The following is a 25,240-nucleotide window of genomic DNA, read 5'->3' as shown; positions in this document are numbered from 1 at the left end:
GAACTACGTGTCTTCTAAGTAACTTTAGTAAATCCATGAAAATGACTAAAATCCATACTATGAAATTCATGTTATAAGCATGGTAAACTTAATGAAGTATTTATAATTCATGGCAAAATAAACCCCACAAACTCACGGTAATATTCGCATAAACCGGCGTCCACACTACAGGGTGCTTCTCCCGCTGCAGCACGAGCGGGCGCGCCAGCACGTCCACGTGCTCCAGCACCCGCTCGCGCACCTCCGCCAGCGTGCTCAGGTGCACGTAGAACCCGCGGTTGGCGCACGCCATCCACTTCACCTCTCTCACGTCCGCCACCTGGGTGGGTGGTGGGTTAGAGCGAGATAGCAAGAGTTGGAGAAGGTGGTCGTAGGGTTCGATGCAATCCTTGTTTTACATGAGGAGGATACAAGACTATTCTTTGCCTCGTCGTAGATACTGTTTTTACGCAACGCTTGCACTCTTTTTGATGTATTAATGAGGTAAGGATTGCGTAGAACCCTGTGGTAAGCCACCTAAAGTGCACAGCTATGTGACTGCGCCTAAGCTGCTTGGTTGCCTTGTAATCTAGGTAGTTACGGTTGCTTCAATTCTACGGGCAAATATACAAATTATCGTTCAATATTACTATACATAGGTACAACAACAGATATCTGGGGCGATTGAATCATGCGTTATGAAGGGCAAAATTAATTTGTAAACAATAAAAACTTACAGCTAAAAATTACACGGAACATACAGAAAACACTCGACTTTGTACATAGATAACCACAACTAAACGTAAAATACTAACTACTTACCTACATAATACATATATATCACACACACAGCACATTACTGCAAAGCGGGAAGCTTCAGAACGGAGGAAAGGGTCTAGAAAACCCCTTGTGAGTGGGTACTTTATTTGATATATTTAAGACGGGCAAGGCTACCAACCAGGTATGTGATTTGAAAATAGTGAATGATGTTTTATTCATCTAATGCACACTTACACCTATAGGTGTGGACATGTACTTATTTTTAACCTGATGCATTGAAGCCCAACAAGGGTCTACGTTGCAAAAGTGGTATATTTTATAGTAAGAGGTTGGCTAGCTCGTCATTCTGAACAAATTTTGTTCTACTTCGTGAAAAACATCCCTTAAAAAGTCACGGTGATCTAAAAATTTTCTATGGAGAACTTTATAATTCCCTGATAGAGAAGCAATATTTCTCCGTGAATTTTCAAATGTTGTTTTGTTCACTATGATACTCTTTTGGCTTAGATACCGATAACGTATACTTCATGAGCATGCAACCGCATACACATCGAAACTTCATAGAAACAGAACTCATTCCTAAAAAATATCGTTGCATCAATCCCATCAATCGAAATCATTTAAATATAGTTGAAAATTGGTACATGCTTGGATAGGATAGATACGAGTACCTACATCAGGTGAGGTTCTTATGATTGTATTATAAAAGGATTTTTTAGTCTAGTTTGAGTATTTGTAAAAATGTATGTGTAGAATGTTATGAGGTTGTTTTTTCACTAATCCACATCGATCATTAAAACATTTATGGATAAAATGAATTTTCAGGTTCATCGTTTGTTTTTGATAGATAATTTCCAGTAAAATTGATAGATTTTCTCATGAAACTTGCCTATATGTAAAAATGTATTACCAATGGGCTTGCTAACACCAATCAATCTTACAATTTATTGTGATAGGAAAGTATGGAAAGTGTAAGAACAATGTAAAGGAGGTATTCATTCCATAGTACATTTCCATGCTATGCAAGTACACAATTAATACACCTATTCCAATCACAGAGTTTATCAAATAAAGTATCTACACACAAAAAGTTATAAACTACTTTCTACACATGCTACAGAGTGGCGCCAACTTATCTGTACCGTTAACGTAAACTTATCGAATTATTTCAGTTATCATGGTTTAGATTCACGTATACATTTCAAACACCATGGATTATGGGCAATCTCATAGTGCACATTTGGATGCGAGTTGGTAAACAAGGCCAGGGAAGTCTCTTATCCCAATGGAACGGCTCGGCTATGACAAACTCGAGATATCAGGAGGGTCGACTTTTTTTTAAACCCAATTGAATGTAGAAACATAAAATGATTTGATGATAATTGGAACCTCTAGTTGTTTATATGAAGCTCATACATATGGATCAGATAAGTTGGTTTCACTAAGGGTTGCTACATACATATAAGCGGGCCGGCACTGTTGGTTTGACATTTATATCAATCGAATAACCCGAACCGAAACAGGATATACCTTGTTTCAGGTAAGAATTCCCCTGATTGAAGACCCTTACTAAAAATAAAATCCCTTATCTCTTTTCATATATGTAACTTCATAAATGGAACAAGGTAAACTGCACAAAACATCTATAGATCAGATACATTTGATCAGACATTCGATAATTAATCTGCAGACACATTCGATGAATGCCGACCCGCTCGCACGCAGCCACCCCGGTACGTAAGTTCGGAAGAGTACCACGGTCTAGGCGTACTGGCACGGGTACGGGGCCTGCACTGGCACACGTACGACACACAGTAATACCTGCAGTGTGTACTACCTTTACCTCACGCCCTATCAGGTACGTGAACACGCGGACTGGAGTGTCGTACTTCCAGTTGTACTTCTCGAATAGCTCCTTGTAGTTGTAGGGGACCCCGTCGGTCACCAACATGATCGCCTGCGGAATAAATAAAGTAATGTTACGGGTGATGACTATGAATACAATCCCCGCTGCACTGGTCCGTTGTCAACATAGATAAAAGTCACTTTATCGAGATATCGGGATAATTACGGCGCTATGATTGATGAAACGCGTTATCGACATCGATAACGGATTCCTGGCGTGGGGCCTGGAGTACCTATAGTGAGAGAGTATTAGGGCCTCCGCTGCAATGAGTGAACGTGGAGCAGTTTTCTTTTGTTTTCTATGTCTCTGGTCATATGCCACTCGAAAAAAAAACTTAAGAGTTTTAAGGTATAAATTACCTGGTTGCAGTTGGCCCCGCCGCTGTTGTTGCGGTAGATCTCGAGCAGCTCGAAGGCCCGCGTCAGCGCCGCGGAGAAGTTCGCGATCTCCATCGTTTCAAAATTATCTAACGCCAATTTGATGTCCCGTAGATTGCCCAGAGTTGCCTGAAAAAATAATCAATCAAATATTCTTTCAGCCTTCGTACATTTTAAATGCTGAGTATATTTATGGGCCAGGTTTCTTACAAAGATTGAGTGCAAGCCTCTTTCAGTACCTACATTGTTTGCAATACTTTGTCTAGTCATACTGTATACTACTGATCCTGTAAAGAATTACATATATAGACTACACCACTATTTAAATTAACAAATATTACCAACCTGCACAAGAGAATCATTGAAACACGGCACCAGCTCGACAACAGTATCCGCAAACGTCATAACATTCACAAAATCATTATTTCCCAATGTGTCCAGAATATTCGTCACCACATGCTTGGCAATGTCCCGTCGCTGGCCGGTCATTGACCCGCTACGGTCGACGAGGATGACCACGTCTTTGGGGCTGGCGGCCGCCTCCATGTACCACGCGCGGGTGCGGCAGTCGTAGATGTCTACTGGGTCGGCGCGCCATTGCATCGCTGGAATTGTTGGGTTTTGTGTTACATACAGGTGTAGTTAAAGTGGTACCTATAGGCACAGATTAGCTATATAATATATATAATAATATATTTATTCATTATCAGACAAGAAGTCCATAGTAGTTAGTAATACAATGTTCTTACATCTAGTGTTAGTAGGCATACACAAGAATGTTTTAATTGGTGTAACGTGTAGCCGCATCCATCTCTGAGACAATGCTTACTATACGTAACTATCTGGTAACTATAAGTAAACCGAAAGGGGTTAACACAGTGTGTTAATTTTGAACGACTTTTGTTGTACAAAATTTAAAAATTAGGAGAAAAAATGCTTCTGAAAAGATGTAAAACAGCTGAAAGTACGTGAACTTTTGAAAAAGTGCTGATACTACTATATCTACTGGTACAGAATTCAGTGTTATAAAGAGCAGTATTTACCTGGATAGTGCCTCATGAAGCCTGTAGAACTTCCGAAGAATTGCCAAGACAGTGTCGGATCACTCTGGTAATTGTTTATGAAGTGAGTATCCAAGCCTTCCGACCAGTGGATTCCTTTGATAACTTCAGGCGCTGACACATTGAAATAAAATAAATAGTAAGTCACATTAAGTTTCTTTAAATTACCCAATCAAAAATACGAGAACTTAGGTAACCGACATAGCTCTTAAGACCTGCAAGATGAAGTGGCAGGTGGGCCGGCCATATATGTATAATAATGTTAGCTTAGCACCCCTTGAGCTAGCCGCCCCAAAGGCATTACGTTGCAGTGGCTAAGGACAGAGCGTTATGGAGCTTCTTATATGTACAGCAGAGGATGATTACAGACTAATCATAAAAACAATACTAACCCCAAGCATACACATTGCTCGGCACGTGCACGGAGCTAAAGTTGGTGTTCACGGGTATGTCAGAGAAGTGCGCGTTGGGCGCGGTGTGCGCGCTCTTGGTGGAGGGGCGCAGGATCCAGTTCTCCAGGTTGAAGTCCGGCTCCACGGTCGTGGTGGAGGAACCGTCGTCGTACGGCTCGTCCATCTCTTTACTGTGAAAAAATACGAATAAACATTTCTAAGCAATAACTGTTACCGTACCACCACTGACACATTAACAATCCATAAGCGCGTCGCTCGTCGTCAAACCTCTGTCAGATTCATAAAGTTACCTACGTCAGATTTGATAATCGGGCGATTCGAGGATTATTAATTGCTAAGTTCGTTCGGTGGTGGTAACCACACAGGTTGGCAGTGTCGGTCAGGTTGTTTTTCGAATAACAAAGCTGCCCGGAAATATTTATACAATTCATCTGATTTATTACACCGCGCCGCGCCGTCTGGCTTTTACAATGCACTAATGCCACAAACAGACACGTTAAAACTCAAAAGTCATAACACATCTTTATTAGTTTCAACTATAAGAAAACGTATAAGAATTTAAGAATAATGTACTACAGTCACATTTTCATAAATAGGTACTTCTGATATTAAGTTAACATTTAAATGCGATTTCTGTCTGTTTCTTTACCAATACATTACTACGGTCCTTTATTGGTTCGCATACTTTATACATACCCTCACAGAACCCGAAGTTCGCTATTTCCCTAACTTTATGGGCCGGTTATCCATTGGTAAACCAGACACAATAGATTTTTAATTGTATCTAATTTCTCAGGATGTGACGGGTTAAAACACACCTGTTATAGAACTGGAAGTCGTCGGGCACGGGCTCGTTCTGCTTGTCGAAGGCCATGTTCTCGGCGGCCTCCACGATGCGCTTCACGGCGCTGATCTTGAGCTCCATCATGGCGCGGATGTCGTCGGACATGCTCTGCACCAGCTTCTCCCCGTCTCGGGACTCGATCTGCGCTGATTTGAAGCTCTGGAATTAGGGGGTAGAAAATGTTGGTGTTAGTACAGTCAGCTGTTAATGTTGTTAAACTTACACTGGGTTGCAGAAAGGAACATTGCTAAAGTCGGATTTAAATCTATGTCTGTCCGTCTGTCTATCTGTCAAAGCAAGGCAGCTATACATTTAAGGTGGACATTAGCTTAGTCATTTTCTGCAACTCTGCGATAACCGTAAGTACTATAACGCATCGGTAGGTATATATACACTTTACTTTTATTACGAACCAATTAAAATATCAAGTTTCATGACGTGCATGAATATTCTGAAAAGTTGATCTGTAGGTATACTGAACCACTTTTTTAGCTTTCAGCTTAGCTAACTAACCTATGCACTAAGAAGATTATTAACAACTGAGGTAAATTTCATTAATAAACCCTGATACCTACATCTTGAACCTCTTTCTTCCTGGTGATGAATTCTCCGAAGTGGTACAGCTCTGTCCCGAGCTTGACCGCCCACCCCTGCACCCTGCACCAACAAAACAAACGACATTAGCCTTCGCACTGCGAAACAAGTGCCTAACAACAAGTAGGCACAAACTATGCCAAGTTGCCGACCTACTTTCCTCTAAAGAAGAATAAAAATGAACTTTATGGTAATGGTACTTACGTGTTAAGCGATATCTTGCCATCATATTGAGCGCTGGCACATTCGTAGTCCCACGAGAGGAGAACCAGGAAAACTAGCGCAGCGGGCTTGCACATCAGAAACTCGGCACTAATTTAATTTTCACCTTCCAATCCTTGTTTTCACTCAAAAGCTTCCCCTATTCATGATTATATGAACTGCCTAACTATTTACTTGGTAATAGGGTTGTTAAAATTGTATAATTTGATAGAATATACTGTAATATTGTGTAAAGTGTGGATATGCCTGCAACGCCCGTGTTCCAGCGAGCCACCGCGCAGCCGCGCCGGCCTCGCGCATGCGCGGAGAGACACTACAAATTACCCACAGATAGAAAGATTGAAGCCAACCTACCGCGGGCTTGATTCTGCTGAACGAATTGTAGGTCACTGGTGTGAAGTTGTGATGGGATATAACTAAACTACGTAGTAAACATTCTTGCATGCATAGTATTGCATTGCAAGTAGATCTATGAAGAGAACATTTAGATTTTCTAATATACTGAAGTATATTTATATTTCGGACTAATATTTGGCATGCCATAATATACTTAAACAATTTTTATATTTTTTATTAGCAGAATTTAGGCACTGTGCGGACAGCTGACCTTGAATTTCCATCATATCATGAAGTAATCTACGTTCACTATAAGTAGTTTGTATGTGTTCACTGCAGCGGAAATTTGCATAATGCTTATGTATTTTATTTTCTACTTTGCATCTTGCAGAATATCAATGTAATGCTGAAGTCATGAAAAGAATTAACTATAGAGCTTCCACTATGTAATTGTATTTTAGACGTTTCCTTATGTCTGGTAAGTAAAGTTGGTTTTCCTTTGCAGTCGTCAAATATGTATGGGGTTTTGAATGTCAAAAAACCAATAATATAATGGATAGAGTATAGGAATAAACTTACAGAAAAAAAATACACAAGACTAGGTGCAACAAAGTTTACTGTCAAAGTAACAAAGGTATAAATATAAAGTATGTAGTAAGTACTAGTATTCAATCACATTAGTAGAACAATCTGGCGGCGGCGGCGAGGGCCAGCACGACGAGGCTGGCTCGCTGCCGGCTGCCCAGCCCGCACGCCGTGATGCGGGCCTCCTGGGGAATGGAAACAAATGAATGAGTTCTAATAATAGCATAGAACAACCGGTAATCGTGTAAGGCCTACGTAAGATAAGTGCTTATCAGCGCTGGTTCGGAAATAGTATGGAACTAACAGATCGACGCAGGTAACACTGTAACACGCTTAAGCCAGCTTTCTTTCTTTCAGTATAAGGCCTAATTTCAGAGATTAGTCGAGACTGGACGCAGGCAAAACGGACTAGCCGTCCGCTAGACCAACGATATCATACAGGTAGCTGTTACGAGATGGGTGATGAAGTATAACTTCAGCAGTGGACTTTTATTGGCTTCCACGTAGCTGGCGAAAAATAAATCCGAATCCTGAGACAGCCTACTACGTCATCAATCAGCAATCATCAAATGATCCTATAAAAATGATTGAACCTACTTATAAGTAATTTACATAGTAAGTAAAACTACACAAACAAAAATGAACTTACATCGTCATGATAGGTGAAGCAGCCCTCCAGTCGGCGGCGGTGCAGGCGGCCCAGGTCCAGCTTGTGGCAGGGGTCGGAGCTGGTGGTGGAGTTGCTGGTGGGCACCGGGTGCGTGCTGGGCGCCGCCGGGCACTCCGCGAACTCTGCCGCGTCCACCCTCCGCACCACCGCCAGCAACAGGTTAGTCTTCGTCACGTACGAAGCCCAGTACGGCGGGTGACACTCCACGTTCTCGCTAGATGTCGCTATCTCGTCCTCGAAGTGCTGCTGGTTCAGGATGTACAGGATGATCTGGTGGTCGCACGAGAACGACGGAGCTGGTTCTTTAGCGGACACGGTCTCGTTTTCTGCGGCAGGCGTCGCCGTACTGTTCACGTCTTCCTCTGCATTGTCAGTGTTTAAGATATAGTAGTCTGCGAGTGACACAAAGCATGCATGCGATTAGACAAAGCAGAAGTATTAGGTTCTACTTACAGTACCAGGCGTGGACATCGATCGCTAGTGCTACAACAGTGACAAGTTTATTATCTGTGGTCATTCAAAGCTTGGGGTGCCTTTCCGAGTGCTACGAAGTGGTAAGCCAATACACGAGTTGCTGAGATCGACGGTATTAATTTTGCATCATTCTACGACCAGCCTATACAGTTGCCAAATTGCTCACATATTTGTGCTAAATTATAGTACGTAAATCCAAGAATAATTTATATAGTGATGATTACAACAAATAAATATTCTACATTAAAAATGAATTATTTCTTTACTGCCTAAATAAATTACTTTTTTATTTTGCAAAAAAATCTATAATCAATTGTAATTAAGATGTTAATAATAATAATACTCGTATTACGCTACACTAGAAAAATGTACTCGCTAAACTCACCATCATATTCTCCAATAACAAATGCATTGGTGCCTTGATCATAAACACTAGACATCATTATAACTGCCTCGACAAGCAGCCAACGTATAAAACTGCCGATGATACTGAAAGGCTAAAACATAACAGTTAATATTTAAGTACAAGGTATAACTTCATCCGTTTACCTTCAATGTAACTTAATTAAATGCTGGAGGAAATGAAGTGTTAACGATCCCCGTAAAGCTGAAGAATTTCATTAGCTTCATCAAACGCTGAGCATCGTATAGATTAAAAAACTTTGGCAGGTTCGTTAGAGAAGAATATTAATTGCGACCTGCTGATTAGATAGCTAGCATACATAGCTAACTGCGTATAGTAAAAGCTGATGATTAAATTATCTCGATTTATATGCACCAATTTTGAGTTGGTATCTTTTTCAATTTAATTTGTATATGTGCAGTGCAATCTGCGATCGAAATCGATATACAAAAGAAAAATCAAAAGCAAAATGAGACAGTCATAGAACTTGTGATAGTAATATGTATTTCTGAGTAACAGAACCTTCCTGACTAAAATTATCATTTTCAGAGGTGCTTCCACCCATACTGGAATTATCAGATGTAAACAAACAAACCCTACAAAAATACCATTACTACTTACAGAGGTCATTGACCACGCGTGACTAGGTTCCTTGCTCAACGTGGACACTGGACACAGCGCCTGGTAGTTGAACACCTCCACGTGCTCGAACACGCCGGTGTCCAGGAACGACTGCATCACATACGGCTGGACTACTCCGAAGAACTGGCCGACCTCTGCCTTCTCCAGGGAGAGCACTATGTAGCCCGAGCTGTCCACTATGTAGCAGTCGTATACTTTGCCGTCGCATGAGAGACCCTGTGTGATATAAATTGCCGTTAGCGGTGCTTTTAACAACATAGTAGGGTTTACTCATGAGTCGTTATCGGTCAATTTATTGTTTACAAAGCAATTGGTAAAAGGTGGAAGTATCGGGGTTCGATTTCTGGCCTAGATAGATATTTGCGAGATTCAGATTATTCAGGGCCATTACTTAGTAGCTTTGGATGTAAATACATTTATGTTTCTTAGAAAAGTATAAAATATATTCTTTGTTAAGTATACTTAATTAGTTAAATAACTTAAACTGTGTGCTATAAATATATAACGAATTCTTACCTCAGTCTTGTTAGTAATGCTCAAAAATCTCGAAATAAAGTTCAGATACGAGAACTGAAAGCCGACGACCGACGCCGGCGTCTCGGAGTTCCCGTCTTTGTAGAAGATCGCGTACGACGCTGTTATAGTAATATCCCCCTCTTCGTTCTCTACGGAAGGTTCGTCTTGTATGGTGTCATCGAGCACGGGGAGGGGGGTGGCGATCACGAGGGACTCCTTGTTGATCATGTGTTGCAGGACGGCCGCCTTGTACCACGTCTCCTCTATGGAGTTGAAGTTGTGGTTGTCTCCGAACACTCTGAAAGGCATGGTTATTTAAATTTGATATATGTTTTTTGCAATTCAATAGAATTTAGCACTTCTTCTCTTTTTAGAAGTCGATTAAATACAATTGAAGTGAATGTGGATTTCACTGAGCGGTTACATCAATATAATGTAACCACTGTTTGTATAAAGTATAATAACAAAACAACGCCAAAAACCATACTAACTCTCCCTTAAACTTCTTCTCTCTAGTACCATCCTCCCTCACGATCTCATTCTTATCGCTGTCCTCTTCCCTCACATAGTGCCATCTCGTGAGTCCGCTGGCGGTGGCTATGAACCGCACGCTGACGTCATACTTCTTGGCCAGCTCTCGCTCGAAGTCCAGAGCCTTCCAAGTTCGGAAGTAGGGGTCGGTGAGCTTGGCGTCGAACACCAGTTGCTTGACTAAGTCTTCGTTGCAGTAGTAATCGTCTTTGCCTATGCTGGTGTTGCCGCAGTGTGCTGGTGGGTGATTGTGATATTAGAAACAACAAAAAAAATGTGTGATGGATAAAAGTAAAAGTACGAAGTTGTGTCGGATTTTGTTTTCAAAGTAATAGGCTCCGGCAATTCGGCTTTATCAGAAAATAAGAAGATTTATTCAAATTATCTGTGTAAGGAAAAGCCAACTCACTGATTTAATAATAATAAGGCTTGTAGATTTTATCCCGTATACCAACATCCGCTAATGATTTTCCTTTGAAGGGTATTAATAACGAAAATATACACTGTAAGTACTCACTGTCAACATTAAATTTCTCCTTCGCCTTCTCAGTGTAGTCCTCGTTATACTGCTTCTTGGTGATATCAATTTCATTCTTGGAAATATTCGCTAAAAACTTCCACATTTCTATTTCAGCGTTGTTGGACTCGTGACCCTCCAAATAGTGGTATTTACAGTACACCCTGCGAAAGTATATTATTTGTTTGACGATATCCTAAATAAACTTTCGCAAAAGGGATAACTTCCTTACTTGAGGTCGGAAATCCCAGGCAATAATGATACGGGTTTGAACTTTAGATACAATTTTTGTCACATGAATACTCTCGATCCTGACAAGAACGATACACGTGCAATATGTATGAATTGGTAATCCGTCGAAGTAACATTGTCATGTACATCACAAATCAAACTAAACAGTATAATAAACAGCCAAAGGTGCCTAAATAATCAAATATGTGCAAATTAATTTCGTTGAAAAATGCCTGTAATGAAAAGCATACGACGGCGCTACGAGCTACGGCGTAGCAACAGACCCCGACTTGCTACGCCGTCGTAGTCAATTATTTTTTCTTCGCTTCGGTTAGAAAAGCTTACACGTCGTAAACACGGGATAAAAAGAACCAAGTACGTGATATTTCAAGGTTTTTTTTTAAAACTTATTAAAATATTTGGTTTTGATATTGGGGATGCACGGTATACTTGGATCCGCGTTTTTTAATCAACTTAAAAAACAAAATAGAATTTTATGAAAAATATGAGTAAGTAAAGATAGACGTATATAAATTCTGAACTTACCAATCAGGATGAATCCTAAAAGTGTAATTGAAGTAGCTGGTGACATTGACTCCGATCAGCTCCATGCCCTGTTTGGCTTCCAGGGGGTTATCCTTCAGCAGTAGTTCAGTATCCCCATACCCCCTCGGCAGGGATATCCCCATGGAGAACGGGGTGTCATTCAACTTGTTGAAGAAATAATCGTGTTTGACGCGCGCGATCCTCCTGGGGGTTAATCATATTGATTAGCGTTATCTTTCCGTTATTATTGCTCGCGATAAAAGTTAGGAGATAAACTATGAAGAGGATTAAACGTTACATAATACAGTTGTGCTTTTAATGATATCGATATTTTCATTTAACATATACATATATAGTAAAGGGAATTATTTTGTTCATCTATTTATGTAAGTATACCAAGTTCTGGTCATCTCTACCTTCTCAGTCTTGTGCTACGAAGAGCAATAATTTAGAGCTATAAATTAATCGCATCCGACTATTGTTTCTTTTTAATATTACTGTAAATGGACTCGTGTGTATACAGGCAGATTTATAAGTCGATGTCCTTAAAATGGATTAAAAAAGAAAGCATTTTTAGTCGGTTGAACCATATAATGCCTTATCCGAAACAAAAATACAACAATTGTAAAGATACCATTTAAAAAATAATAAATCGACTTGGCAATCCCCCTGTATATGTTACATTAGAACCCACTGACCTCATGCTATCATAGTGGTACAGCACCTCCACGGCGGTCATGTTGCCGTCGGTGCCGTTGACGAGGCTCTCCCGCAGCCGCGTGATCTTGTCCCCGAGCTCGCGCGGGCCCTTCCCGTCGTCCACCTGCTCCACCTCCACGAAGTCCACGCTGTTGTAGTTCTTTTGGAGTCTGCCGTTTATCTGGGGGTGGTGGGGGTAAATAGAAAGTTTTGAATGGGGAGAAAAAGTAAAAGCTATTTACAATGGCACCTTAGGCAACTGTTCCCGATTCCCCAGTTCTAATTGGTTGGTTCAGTCGCCATTTTTTCTCCAAAGCTAGACTTGGTTTTCTTCTCTATTTAATGTCTATAAAAGTAATAAGCGTCCACATCTATCGGTATCGTACGTATCGCTTCAAACGGATTGCCATGAATGTTTGGAGAAACGACGTCGGCAATGCCAATGAAGTGGACGCACTTGTGTTAATTTCTTTATAAAGAGTACTGAATGCGATGCGTCCTTTGCGTACAATGCCGAAAAAGCCGACCTCAAAGTCTAATTATTGGAGTGAGTGTTGATTTCTAACCGAGCCTCATACCTAGTTGCAAACTGATGAACGCTTTAAATGGACGTGAGAAATACGCACAAAACCTGAACGTAACTGATATTTTTAAAAAGTCATAATAATATTGACAAAAACTATTACCGTAGCAATCAGGAGTGGATGCAAAAGCAAGTAGCCGTTGTTGCTCACGATAAACGAATACCCATTAACACCGAGCTGAAACAAACCGAAACATTTTTTAACACCTTGCACATAAAGTTTAAACTTTGTCATTTTAGAAGGTTAGTGCTTACCTGATGTGGCTGAGCTAGCTTGGCTAGACTGTCTATAGGAACGTCGGTACCGGCTACCCCAAGCAGAATAGCGTCGTTATTCAAATCGTTGTATTTCATGTCGAAAGCCGGTATTGCCACAGATGTCACTAGCTTATCTTCGTCGGGCTGAAAATTCAAAATATGAAGAATCCAGTATACTTAACCATCGAAAACGATAAACACCTAACTATTGCGTAAACTTCACAACCCACAAAAATATTACACTTTCTTTTTAATTAGCGGTTATTAAAAACAGAAATTTTCATCAGCCAGATTTATTTCCACTGCTAAGCTGATTTACATCCCTAATCCCCAAACGCTCAACATCGTAGGCAAAAAAATAATACCGGAAAATATTTTGCACTAAGTATATAAAAAAGTTTATTAATTAAAAAGTGGTGTTGAGAGAGACTTGTTATTTTTAAATCTTCATTACGTTACTTTTATATCAATTTACACTTCCTCTTGTTACGTTGTGGACGTTCATTAATTTAATTAATCAATTAAGTGTTTGTTGACGGAAGGTTGATAATGTAATTTGATGAAACGTACCTTCCACACATCACCACTCACGTTCCACGTAATAGTTCGCTGAAAATAAAAATATTTAAGTATTTCTTACATAATTATACAATGAAGTAATATTTCAGTTGTTGTTATTTTATACATTCAGAGTTAATCAACGTAACTCGTCATTCTAAAAACTTTAATTCTTATACAAATTGTGTTTGTCACTTTTCAGTATGAGCTTCTTAGAATTGCGATTTGTATCACCTCCTACCTACATGAAGTTTACTAACGGAACAGCCTGTATAAGCGACTATAAAAGCAAAATCGATCTCTAACAATTTGTCTGTGTCCTACATCGACAAAAACCATCCTTATGTTATCAAATTGTCCGTAAACTTCGTTCAAATACACGAGTACACAACTCACTCAAGTATCCGGACACAAAACAATATCACCGTCGTTACAAAACAAACTCAGTGCTCAGTACCGTGTGGTCTATATTGGCGTGCGTCCAGGTGGGCGGAGGCTCCTCATTCGCCAGGATCATGGGTCTGGCGATGACGTTGATGTACTTGAGCACCTGCTGCTGCACCTCCTCCACCGAGTGGATGTGCACGAAGTAGCCTACAAACGACATTATAATATAAATATGGTATAAATTGCAGTTAAAATAACCTACAGATGTTACATAGATTTCTAGGTAACTATTAAAACTCTCGTAAACCCCTATTAGTTATGATGAATTCGCGCATAACTTACGAATACTTGAAGCACGATTTTGATGAAACTTACAAACTTACACGTTACATACGACACTTTCAGTAAATTTTATATAAAGAAATAGTCAAGTCAGTCTTATAAAATAATACTGACAGACAAATAAGAGGTCCTATGAGTTTTTTGCTTTTTACACGTACGGAATCCTAGAACTAGATAACTTCCTACCTTTTCGGTCGGTCTAGTTGCTGAAACTTTTACATTATTTTATAAAACCATTTTAGTTTTAAGCCCTGGGCATTACCTAAAGCTGCCTACGTAAATTATGCGAAAAGTTATAAACCGCAAACACCCATAAACTTTGCGGCATAATTTAAAAACGCTGTAACTGAATAAATTTCTAGCTCCGTTAGAATTTTTAAACTGCATAAACAGTCCATTCCCCCGGGCAAGTAATATTGCGTGACACGAGTCGGGGACCGGGGTCACAGCGGTTTCACTACACACGAAGCTCAACTTTACACAACTCAAATATTTAACTGTAAACCGACCTGTCTTAACTAACTGGTGGGTACAAAAGGATCCTCACTGTAATATCTACTGTAACCTATGTACGTACCTACATATATAAACTCACGCGCAATGAAAAAATTCCACTCACAAAATGTCGACACCATTGAGTATGAATGGTCTGGAGACGAAATAGGCAGACATTCCCCTCTGGCGGGGTGGTAGGCCAGAAAGGCCCACCGATTTATAAAAACTAGTTGCAGTCTCAATTTTCACTAGACTCAATCTAGTTGGCAAAGCGTTCGTTTCATAGAAAATGATTTGTTTACATACTAAAATGACAGCTTTAATTCATAGAATATCCGGATTCCGGATTTGATATCAGATTTGGTCAAGGTTTATTGTTATTAGCTGTTTCTTAGCAACCAATGTGAAAAAAATGCAATAGTGATGTACCGGTATGTAATCGACAAAAAAGGTCATAGTTGGGAAGCGTCCGTAGTCGAATTGGCTTCAGTAATCGTAACTGATCACTGAGGTTAAGCAACAACTGACACGGTCAGCCATTGGTAGGTACAGCATGAGTTACCGATTTCAAATGGTTCTTTTCTGGACGCTTCCGTGCTTCGGACAGAAGTTAAGCCGTGGGTCCCGGTTGCTGCTTCGGCAGCAGTCGTTAAGCCTAGTCAGAGGCCGCCCGAAGGGGCGGCTTGAAAGCATCTGACCGTCGGGTTGCCCACTTACTCGACAACTTCAGTGCATTGTACTCATTAAAAAACGGCGATACGGCTCGCGACCTATCACGTGAGTATAAATGTACAGCGAAAAGCGAGTGACTTCTTTTATTAATCATTGCTAATAAAATTTAACTATACCTAGGTAATTAATTTGAAATTAGTATTTCTAACCCATGTTCTTGAATTCATCGATAACACTTATCGATAATTGTTACATCCATTGGCAAGAAAAATGAAGACACTGTGTTCATTATTAAATGTCACTTCACGTAACCCTTATTGCTGGGAATTAAAACTCATAATGATATGTCCCATGAGACATAATCATGGTAAACGGTAAAATTTCCCCCCGCAAAAATTGGCAGACTTTTTTGTATCAAGAAAGATCGCTATGACGCTTCCCGAGGGTACACCCGAGTCCGCGTTGTTCTATGGTCGACACGAAACGACCCCAATTTTTTATTTTTCAAACATTTAATTTAAAATTGGAACATTTACGTTTTTGGTCGATATCGCAGCTAGTAGTATTTGGTGCTAATGTCACTAGAATCACTGGAACTTTTTCATTGGTCGTGAGTGTATTATTCGTGCACCCTGGGCAGTCTAAGCGACTGTCTTCCTAATTATTTGTAACCGACACACTAAAAATTCATCACGTACCTCGATTAAGGCACGCCATCCACTGAGTCTCCCTCACATTGGTCACCTCCTTCCCAATAAGGTACGTGAAGACCCGGACCGGTATGTACGTCTTGTTGCCCACGGTCTCCCGATTGTGCTCCTCGAACACCTCGGTGAGGTTCCCGGGCACGTAGTCCGTGATTACCATCACCAGCTGGTTGCAGCCCTGTGTGCTGCTCACGTTGCAGTGGGACCTTCTCTGTGGTGCAATAGATGAGGGTGATTAATGCATGCGGTCCTAGTAGTCAGTTAGCAATTTAGAGCGTGCCTTGTAACGAGTGAGCAACTTGCAAACGCAGCTTAACCCGCCAGTGGTGACGTGAATTTTACTTACATCGTTGGTGACGCCGGTCTCACGCACCGGGATTTTCAAACTAATTTTTTTTACTTAATTAACTACACATGCTACTTAAAATTAGTTTAATTTTAAAGATAAGTATTTGTTTGACAATAAAACAAAGCATTATCATAAATCACGGCTCGTTTATTAGTCCTTTTACCATGGTACTTAGAACACTTAAGATTTACATAATTTTTCACCTACCATCTTAAAAATTAAAAAAATACAACAATGATGTAATTTTTTATAACTAAGTCCACCTTTTATAGTTTTATAACACTACGAACTTCATAAGAAAAAACAAAAATTTATATACTTCTAACAAAAAAATAATAATAATAATACACTAAAAGTCATTGTTTCTCCACAGTCAAACAGTCTCTGCAAGACGGCACTTACATGGTCGTAACACATATATATCTTACATTTTGTGACAAATATATTAAATTATTCTGTTATTTTCGCTATCCACATTCATAACATTGACAATTTTTTGAAGGTCCAGCTATCTCCGTCGTCATTTTCAAGGACATGCTGAAACTAGCTGATATTACTGTAAAAACTTATTGAAATCTATTAAGTACTTTTATTTGTATAAATACCTACAACTATCTATTAAAAATAGTTCAATCATGAAATTTACAATCACAAAACAAAAATACAATCAAGAAAAATAAAAAAAATGTATGAAAAATTTAAAAAACATCTTAAATTTGACTTACATAGTCGGTGACCCCGGTCTCACACACCGGGTTGGCGCCAAAACTCCGAAACCTGCGCACGAGTCACCGTCGCAGGGTGGACTGACGATGGGGGATGGGAAATGAGGCAGCTACCCGAAATCACAACAAAAATCGATGGCTAGTGAGAAAGTTATTCGACTTTTTCGAACCACCCGGTCTCACAGACATATACGTCACCACTGGCGGGTTAAATAAACCTAACAAGTCCAGTGACATATGGGACGGCAATGATAGGTGGAAGTTTTTCATTGCTCGTGAGTGTAAATATAAAATACAAAGGGTGTTTTAAAGTGTAAGGCAGAAGCTGAAAAACAAAGCTGACGGTCGAATGGCGTAGTGGTCAGTGGCCCTGACTGCTATGCCGAAGGTCCCGGGTTCGATTCCCGGCTGGGGCAGATATTTGTTTAAAGACAAATATTTGTACTCGGGTCTTGGGTGTCAATATTTATATTTAATATGTATCTATCTATGTATTTGTGTAGATATATCAGCTGTCCGATACCCATAACTCAGGATCTGCCTAGCTTGGGGTCGGATGGCCGTGTGTGAAGATGTCCCCACATATATTTTTTTATTTTTTTTAAGAGCGTTTGAACAAATGCTAGAGGGATACTTACTTCCTTCAACTTTTTGAAAGCTGTAATGTAAGCTATAGTCAAGTTAGCGTAGCCCTCCAGCTTGTCCTTGTGCACGCCGGTCTCCTCGTCCGGCTCTAGAGTGTTCTTGATGGACTCCAGATTCTCCGGCGTGGCCTGCACCAGGTCCACGAAACAAGCTACCACCTCCTTCGTTTCTTTCTTGAAGGAGTACACATTCACATAGTCGTTATTGGACAACGTGTCGAGCAAAGAGCGGAGGGTCCTTCTGGCGACATAGTTCTTGAACCCGGTCATTGACCCTGAGACGTCGAAGAGGATGATGACGTCTTTGGAGCAGGTGGCGGCCTCAATGTACCAGGACTTCACGCGGCAGTCGTAGGTGTCGGTCTCGCGCATGTTCCACGGCATGGCCGGATAGAACCGCATGATGCCGTGAGAACTGCCGAAGTATTGCCACGAGAGAGACGGGTCCGACTCGTAGTTCCGAGTGAATATCTCGTTGAGACCTTTGGTCCATAATATTGCGTTTAGGGCATCTCGCTCTGAAAACGAGTAAAGCTCATAAAATCCAATTAAAGTGCATACATTTTATCACGTAACTCCATATTCAACTCAACATTCTTGCTTGACTCATCCCAACTTATAAAGCTTGCTCTACACGAACTCCTATTGACATGAAGAACACAAATAGTTTTAATCAATAATCTATAAATACCTCTATAATAAATATTAGTGGGCACGTGCACGCAGCTGGTGGTGGTATTGACACTGATGTTGTAGAAGTGAGAGTCTTTCTCGAGGTGCACCGTATTGTAGTGAGTATTATTGATGGCGAACTTCGGCGGATCATTAATTGGCAGCTCTTCGCCGTTCTCCGTGATGAACGTCGAATACTTCGCCGAACAATAGTCGAAGTCGAAGTCAGGATCCCTGATCTCCGAGTAGTTGTGCTGCTTCGCCAACTCCGTGGCCACAGCGTGGATGCACTGAAAATGAGACGCTTCGTGAATAGTTTGCGAGCGACGTAAGTTATGCAGACTTGCTGCCAAGTCAGCGGCTTAGCGTCTACTTGAGATTATGAGTACTTACTTTGACTGCATTGATTTTCCTCGTCAGCATAGCGCTCACGGATTTCAGTGAAGACTCTAGAATTTGCTTCCCGTCTTTTTTCTTGACGCTCGCGTTCATTTGTTTGTATTTCTGCGCAAAAAGTAACCATTACAACTTTATAATTTGCTTATGAACTTACTTAAATCTACGTTTCTTCTTCTATTTCAGCTTATATCACCCCACTGCAGGGCCTAATCCTTATTTCACCCATTTTCGCGTTAATCTCCAACGATATTCATAAAACAAAAATTTGTTTAATCCCCAACATTCAACTGTTTTCTTTACAATAAAATAAATTTCGTATTCCAGAACTTAATTTAAAAAGTGACTCGAAAAGTGAATTTCGACAAACCGTTATTCGACAAGGTTCTACATCGACAGCATGAAACTCAGATACGTCTTATTTTCGACAAAGCATAACTTCGAAATACCTGAATTCCGATACTACTGAACTCCGACTAAGCCTTTATTCGACATGACTAAACTAGGAAACGACGCGAGTTCGACGTCATTTTTGTTAGACAACAATGCTGGTCCGAAATGTGTCAATTCCGACGTATTGTACTCAGACGTGCTGCACTCCGACATTACTTTACATCGACTTTACACATATAAGACACGATACTACTTTGAAATTACTCTGCTTCGACATTCGACAGAAAGGCTAAAATTTTATAAAATAATAAAGTTGCCAACCTACACATATGCATTTTCACGAATTGTTAGGCATCAATAGTGCACATCAATATGAATTGCGTAAGTATGGCATGTAGATATGGATACCCTGTCCTAAAGTCCTAAGCTCGTTCATTCCGTCTTTGCGTGTTTGTGCCAAAATATGATTAGATAGGGTAAGTTAAAAATATGAAATTAATAATAACTTGTATTATAGAAGCACATTTTTTATTAAGTATAATATACTTGGGTATCCTAATTTAATAGAGGTACCTACTTATATGAGCAGTATACGTGATAAAGTAATAAAATGCATCAAGAAAAAAAAATCAATAAATAGCAACATAAAACGAACACAAAATCTTTGTCAAGTGAACACAAAAAAAACACTTTATTATACATATATTAGTTAACTTAACTAACTAACTTATCTAAAATTAGTTAAGTGATTCTAAAAATGTAACCACTCTTATTACTTATAAAAAAAAAATGTATAATTATTAATATCACAAGTATCACAACATCAAAAACCTACAAACAAAACTACAAAATCTCTGCTCAATTACAAAAACAACATGAAACAACAACAACGGGGACAAATGTCTGTTAAGTGATCAAAATATACAATGTAAATATACATAACAGTAATCATGTCATCATGTTTTTTTGTTTAATTTCTTATTTCACTATTTATAAGTATAAATATAACAACGAATAAATAAATAAAAAACAACAGAATAAGGAGACAAAATCTCTGTCAACTAAAGAAAAAATATCATACATTATAAAGTGCATAATACATAAACGTGTCAATCAAAATGCATCGCATTCATTCTTAAAGAAATCAATATAACAAAAAAGTCAGTCAATGAAACAACTGCACTATAAATTGTAACCTATTTCTTTTTGATGTACATAATGTATGCAATTCCTTCTAAAAAGTCAATTGTTTCCATTGTTTCCTTCATTGCCAAATGGTTTTTTAATCTGTCATCGTGTTTTTTTTGTCGGAAGTAACTCGGTTTTTGTATTTGAGCTGTAATGCGAGATATTTCATTTTCTGTGTTTCTTTGTTCTTTCTTTAGCTCTGTAATAGTTTTAAAAATATTCATTTTCTTTCTATTTAGGAGCGTGTTCCATCTGGAATGCCAGCTTTCGCAAGCATTTTGGGTTGTGGGAACATTACATGCTATTGAGTCAGAGATGGACCACATTTCAGGTGGAAACCTGGGTGGAAGGTTTCGAATAAAAACTTTTGAATGGCTTGCTTTTGAGACACATTGGCGTGTTCCAGTCACAAAATCTTTTTCAAACTTCTCACAAAAAGCATCGGCAGATTTTGGAAGTACATTTTCTTTTATCTGCTGATATGCATCTGGGATTTCGTTGGGTGGCAAATATGCCAAAGCTGTGATGTGTCTTAGTTTGTGAGCAAACCGGCTGTCTTGGCTGTACCTTTCTGATAAACCTGCTCTTTCAATACGTTGCCATACAATTTGAACAAAATGAAAAAAACAACACTTGTGTTGGCTTTGCGGAAAACTAAGATTGCAAGCGTTAATAGCGGCTTTTTCAAAATCCGTAATGATTATTTTTGGTTTCAATTTTAGGCCAATGCTATTATAAGTGTAACTTTTCGATAGCTCAAATAAAATATAATAGCAGTGTTCACTCTTGCTTGACAGCAATCCGTACACTAATGGTAAAATTTGATGAGCTGCGTCTTTTTTCCCCACGATGGCATGAATTGTATAAAGCTGGTAAACAAGTTCAGGACTGCATCTAAATGTGCCATCCATAAGCCAAAAATCTGCTTCAAAAAGTAATTTTAAATTTCTCTTTTGTTCCAAAAACAATCACAGTATCTCCCTTAAAATTGTAATGAGCAATCAAAAATTGTTTGTCATTCAACGTTTGGTACTCTTCGGGTATAACCAATTCCTCAAGTGTGGCAGGTAGTTTAGGAACATCTTTGTTTCTGGCTCGGTGAATCATAGATTGCATCGCGGCTTTGTTTGGCATGAATGGGGCACTTGTAGATGGAATAGCATAATTGCATCTTTGTATAATTTGTGAGGGTCTATCTCCACAGGAAACAGCGTTATGCTTTAGGTCATTGTGTAGTTTTCTCACCTGGACCAGTTCCGGTTGTGGCATGTGGGAATGGCTTCTGATAGTTTTACTGGCCACATGGTGCTCATTTCCGTGTTTGATAGTCTTCAGCCATACGTCACATTTATTGTTGCACTTTTCAATACAATGCCAGTAATAAACATCGTCACGATTTTTATTTATACAGTAAATGAAACCATCCACTACTAACTGTTCTTTTCCATTTCGCGATTTAATAATAGTACATAACGACATTATTATAATTTTTCGTGATATAAACAAGCTAAACACGTATTATTCTTTGTTAGTCAGTAAACACACTGATCACTGAAAACAGAATGAATGCGACTTAGATTGTGAAAGATTTTTCAAAGTACCCACATTCAAAATATGTAAGAGCATTGAAAACTTTTTTTATAGGTAGTTTTATTGTAGTTAGATTAACTTTTATAAGACTAAGGTAGGATTAGGTACAAACATATAATTAAAGTATAATAATATTTATTAATTATTTACGTAGTTCCTATAATAATATAATATAAATAGAAAAAAATAACTTCCCATTATTAAAAGCCACATGACCAACAAACTTTGTACGGACGATCATTAATTTTTTGATGATGATAAGTATGTAATGCTGCTCCCCCCATATGATAGCTAATACGAAATATAAAACAATACCACCTTTAAAAAAAAACAAATTGAAGTCGAATGTCGAAGCAGAAAAATTACGAAGTAGCATCGTGTCTTATATGTGTAAAGTCGATGTAAAGTAATGTCGGAGTGCAGCACGTCTGAGTACAATACGTCGGAATTGACACATTTCGGACTAGCGTTGTTGTCTAACAAAAATGACGTCGAACTCGCGTCGTTTCCTAGTTTAGTCATGTCGAATAAAGGCTTTGCCGTAGTTCAGTAGTATCGGAATTCAGGTATTTCGAAGTTATGCTTTGTCGAAAATAAGACGTATCTGAGTTTCATGCTGTCGATGTAGAACCTTGTCGAATAACGGTTTGTCGAAATTCACTTTTCGAGTCTTAAAAAGTATGTAGTATTTTAGCAAATATTTTGCAACTCTTTTGGGGAATGAAGTATAAATAAGTATTTGCTTGAGAAAAGAAGCATTAGAAAATCTCTTTTAAACTTGTTTCAGTAATGGCTGTTTCGTGAGTGCTTCGGGCAGGTACTTCCACATTGTAACAAATTACAAACTCGAGGACCGAACAGCAATTTTATAAAATTCTGTTAGATTTACATACGATGAACACCCTAAATTCATCACTTTCTATTAAAATTTTACCTTCTTTACGATTCAAAAACTTTACATAATATGGACTGTAATTCGTGTACTAGTAAATTTTTGGCATAGCGAGTATACGGTTAGCTAGTTTCTTACTGTACCTGTATAGGAATATTTATTCCATGGAATTCAAATGGTATACAAATAATAATATTTACTAAAATAGTTCATAGCTCTTCATTCATAACCTTTTAAATTCCACTGCATATTCATTTCAGTTTTGTTCGTGCTTTTATCCACTCTCCGGTCTATATGAATATTTCATTGAAGTATGAAATATTCCCCCGGGTCAGATCCATACACTTAATAGAAATAATGTTAAAGAAATGTTGTGATTTGGATAAGATAAACATATATTTTATATCTTGAATCATAAATTTACATGATGAAAATAATAGGTACTTAATTTATTATTAATTTTGACTGAAATTCTACCATAGCCATAGTGGTCTAAAATTCAGCACGTAATGTATTGTGGTGAATTTCATACTTCAACGTTATATTATTGGTATACTAAGGTGCTGATGGTACATATACTGTTCAATTTTAACAGTCATTTAATCAAGATAATTCCTAGATTAGAATTAATTTATCTTCTGATTATCCAAAAAACATAATCCGCAAATATTCCCTACACTAGAAAGGGCAAATGGTTCTCAAAATTGTCTTTTATGACGGGCAAAATTCTTTAATTAAAGAAACTTTGAAGAAAAAATATACGTATTGGTATTATACTTACTATCCTAATCTCATCGGATTTAGTGAGCGACTCACTAAGTCCCCACAACTCCTCACCGATAGTCTGCGCCCATTTCTTCACACTGAAACAACACACAATTTACAGGAAATTCCGAGATTTCAGGCATTTGATACGCATGAGAACGTTTCATTCTTGCGGCACATACCTCTGCGGTTTCGGGTATGACTGTGATACGAGTATAAATCCCTGTACTGAAGTGTACCTCTACAGACAGTGTAAGTAATGTTTTCTAAATTAGAGCAATACCGTAATGAATTCACGATGTTAGCGAGTTCTTGTTACAGAATGTAACTCGAAATTTTTAGGTCAGGTCTATATTTAATTCTTTTACAAAGTTAACATGCATAATTGTACATATTCCTCGCTGTGATTGGGTGATTAACAGATTAGTATTGTTGAATTTAGACATGTTGTGTGTCTTACATGAGCAGGTTGTCGGCGGTGGCCTGCGAGTGCGCGCGCGCAGCCGGCAGCAGCGCCAGCGCCACCACGCACGCCCACACACAGCCGCGCATCTCGCTCGCACGCACACGACACTCCAAAAGAGCAAGCGAGACAACACATACACTAATAAAACTTAAGGCACATCGTTACACTAAATTTCTTGTGCAAATTTAAGGCTAATTGTCAACCGTAAACTTTCTATCTAACACCAAAACTTCCGATACATACGAAGTACATCCAAAACTTTAAGCACTGTACGAAACTGAAAGCTCGCTGCCGTAAGAGATAAATAACAAGGCCACTACGATAGCGCTGCGGTTATAGTAACTATCCGCTGATGTCAACAAAACTTATAAATAGTTCTCTACAAATATGAGGCTAAACACTTATTATTGTGGCTCTAATGTGAGTTAATTCACAACGCGGTTGCTTATAGTTAAGTTTATTCTTGTTTGTCGTAGTTTCGGTTGTTCCGGCGCGGCGAGCGGGGCCGCGAGCGACGTGTGTCGCGCGGGACGCACGTGCTGCGTCTATTCCGGGCGGGCGGCGGCGGGGCGGGCGCGGGGCGAGGGCGGCCGGGCGGCCGGGCGGGCGGCGGCACATCGAGCGAACTCGATGTGGGTCGGAAAAGCTCGGCGCATCCACACCGGACTGCCGCACTGAAAAATTCACACTCCCGTTATACACACACTCGCTCACCGTGCCTTCTGTATAAACAAGTGCTTTAAAAGCTCGCAGTTCCCAAGTTGGCGCGATAAAAAGTTGTTAGGAGCTTTTCTGGAACCTCATTAAAATTTACGGCTCATGAAACCGTTTT

At 39.3% G+C, this 25,240-nt stretch overlaps 2 protein-coding genes across 7 annotated transcripts in view; both read right to left on the bottom strand.

Annotated features, from left to right (window-relative positions):
* LOC105397600 (voltage-dependent calcium channel subunit alpha-2/delta-3) overlaps positions 1-6,500 on the bottom strand; it is a 35,194-nt gene extending 28,694 nt beyond the window's left edge. For 2 of the 5 annotated variants that reach the window (XM_048633088.1, XM_048633091.1), the window contains exons 1-9: positions 6,159-6,500; positions 5,936-6,017; positions 5,335-5,519; positions 4,496-4,686; positions 4,086-4,217; positions 3,388-3,647; positions 3,025-3,171; positions 2,597-2,716; positions 137-319 (exon numbers count right to left, since the gene is read on the bottom strand). In XM_048633088.1, coding sequence (XP_048489045.1) covers positions 137-319; positions 2,597-2,716; positions 3,025-3,171; positions 3,388-3,647; positions 4,086-4,217; positions 4,496-4,686; positions 5,335-5,519; positions 5,936-6,017; positions 6,159-6,253 — 1,395 coding nt within the window. In that variant the 5' untranslated portion in view covers positions 6,254-6,500. The remainder of the gene's footprint in view (positions 1-136; positions 320-2,596; positions 2,717-3,024; positions 3,172-3,387; positions 3,648-4,085; positions 4,218-4,495; positions 4,687-5,334; positions 5,520-5,935; positions 6,018-6,158) is intronic. The other 3 variants (XM_048633089.1, XM_048633092.1, XM_048633090.1) reach the window with 2 other exon arrangements.
* A 611-nt stretch (positions 6,501-7,111) lies between these two features.
* LOC105397612 (voltage-dependent calcium channel subunit alpha-2/delta-3) lies at positions 7,112-24,967 on the bottom strand. Of its 2 annotated transcripts, none has more exons than XM_038112688.2 (19): positions 24,403-24,967; positions 23,959-24,040; positions 19,112-19,222; positions 18,738-19,008; positions 18,041-18,564; positions 16,320-16,539; positions 14,183-14,319; positions 13,738-13,776; positions 13,165-13,311; positions 13,013-13,087; positions 12,326-12,507; positions 11,628-11,831; positions 10,851-11,014; positions 10,294-10,570; positions 9,803-10,100; positions 9,266-9,502; positions 8,627-8,738; positions 7,747-8,159; positions 7,112-7,282 (listed from the first exon to the last, which is right to left on the bottom strand). In XM_038112688.2, exons 1-19 carry the CDS (start codon positions 24,492-24,494, stop codon positions 7,190-7,192), a joined length of 3,678 nt encoding a protein of 1,225 aa, XP_037968616.2. In that variant the 5' UTR covers positions 24,495-24,967; the 3' UTR covers positions 7,112-7,189. The 2 variants fall into 2 exon arrangements, with proteins under 2 accessions (XP_037968616.2, XP_048489324.1); XM_048633367.1 differs by having other exon boundaries at positions 7,747-8,129.
* Positions 24,968-25,240: the final 273 nt, after the last annotated feature.

The sequence above is a fragment of the Plutella xylostella genome, chromosome 5 (genome assembly GCF_932276165.1).
Source record: "Plutella xylostella chromosome 5, ilPluXylo3.1, whole genome shotgun sequence".
In the NCBI taxonomy this organism is placed as follows: domain Eukaryota; kingdom Metazoa; phylum Arthropoda; class Insecta; order Lepidoptera; family Plutellidae; genus Plutella; species Plutella xylostella.
Note: the sequence above shows the minus strand (reverse complement) of the source record. Positions and strands in the feature narration are given on the sequence as shown.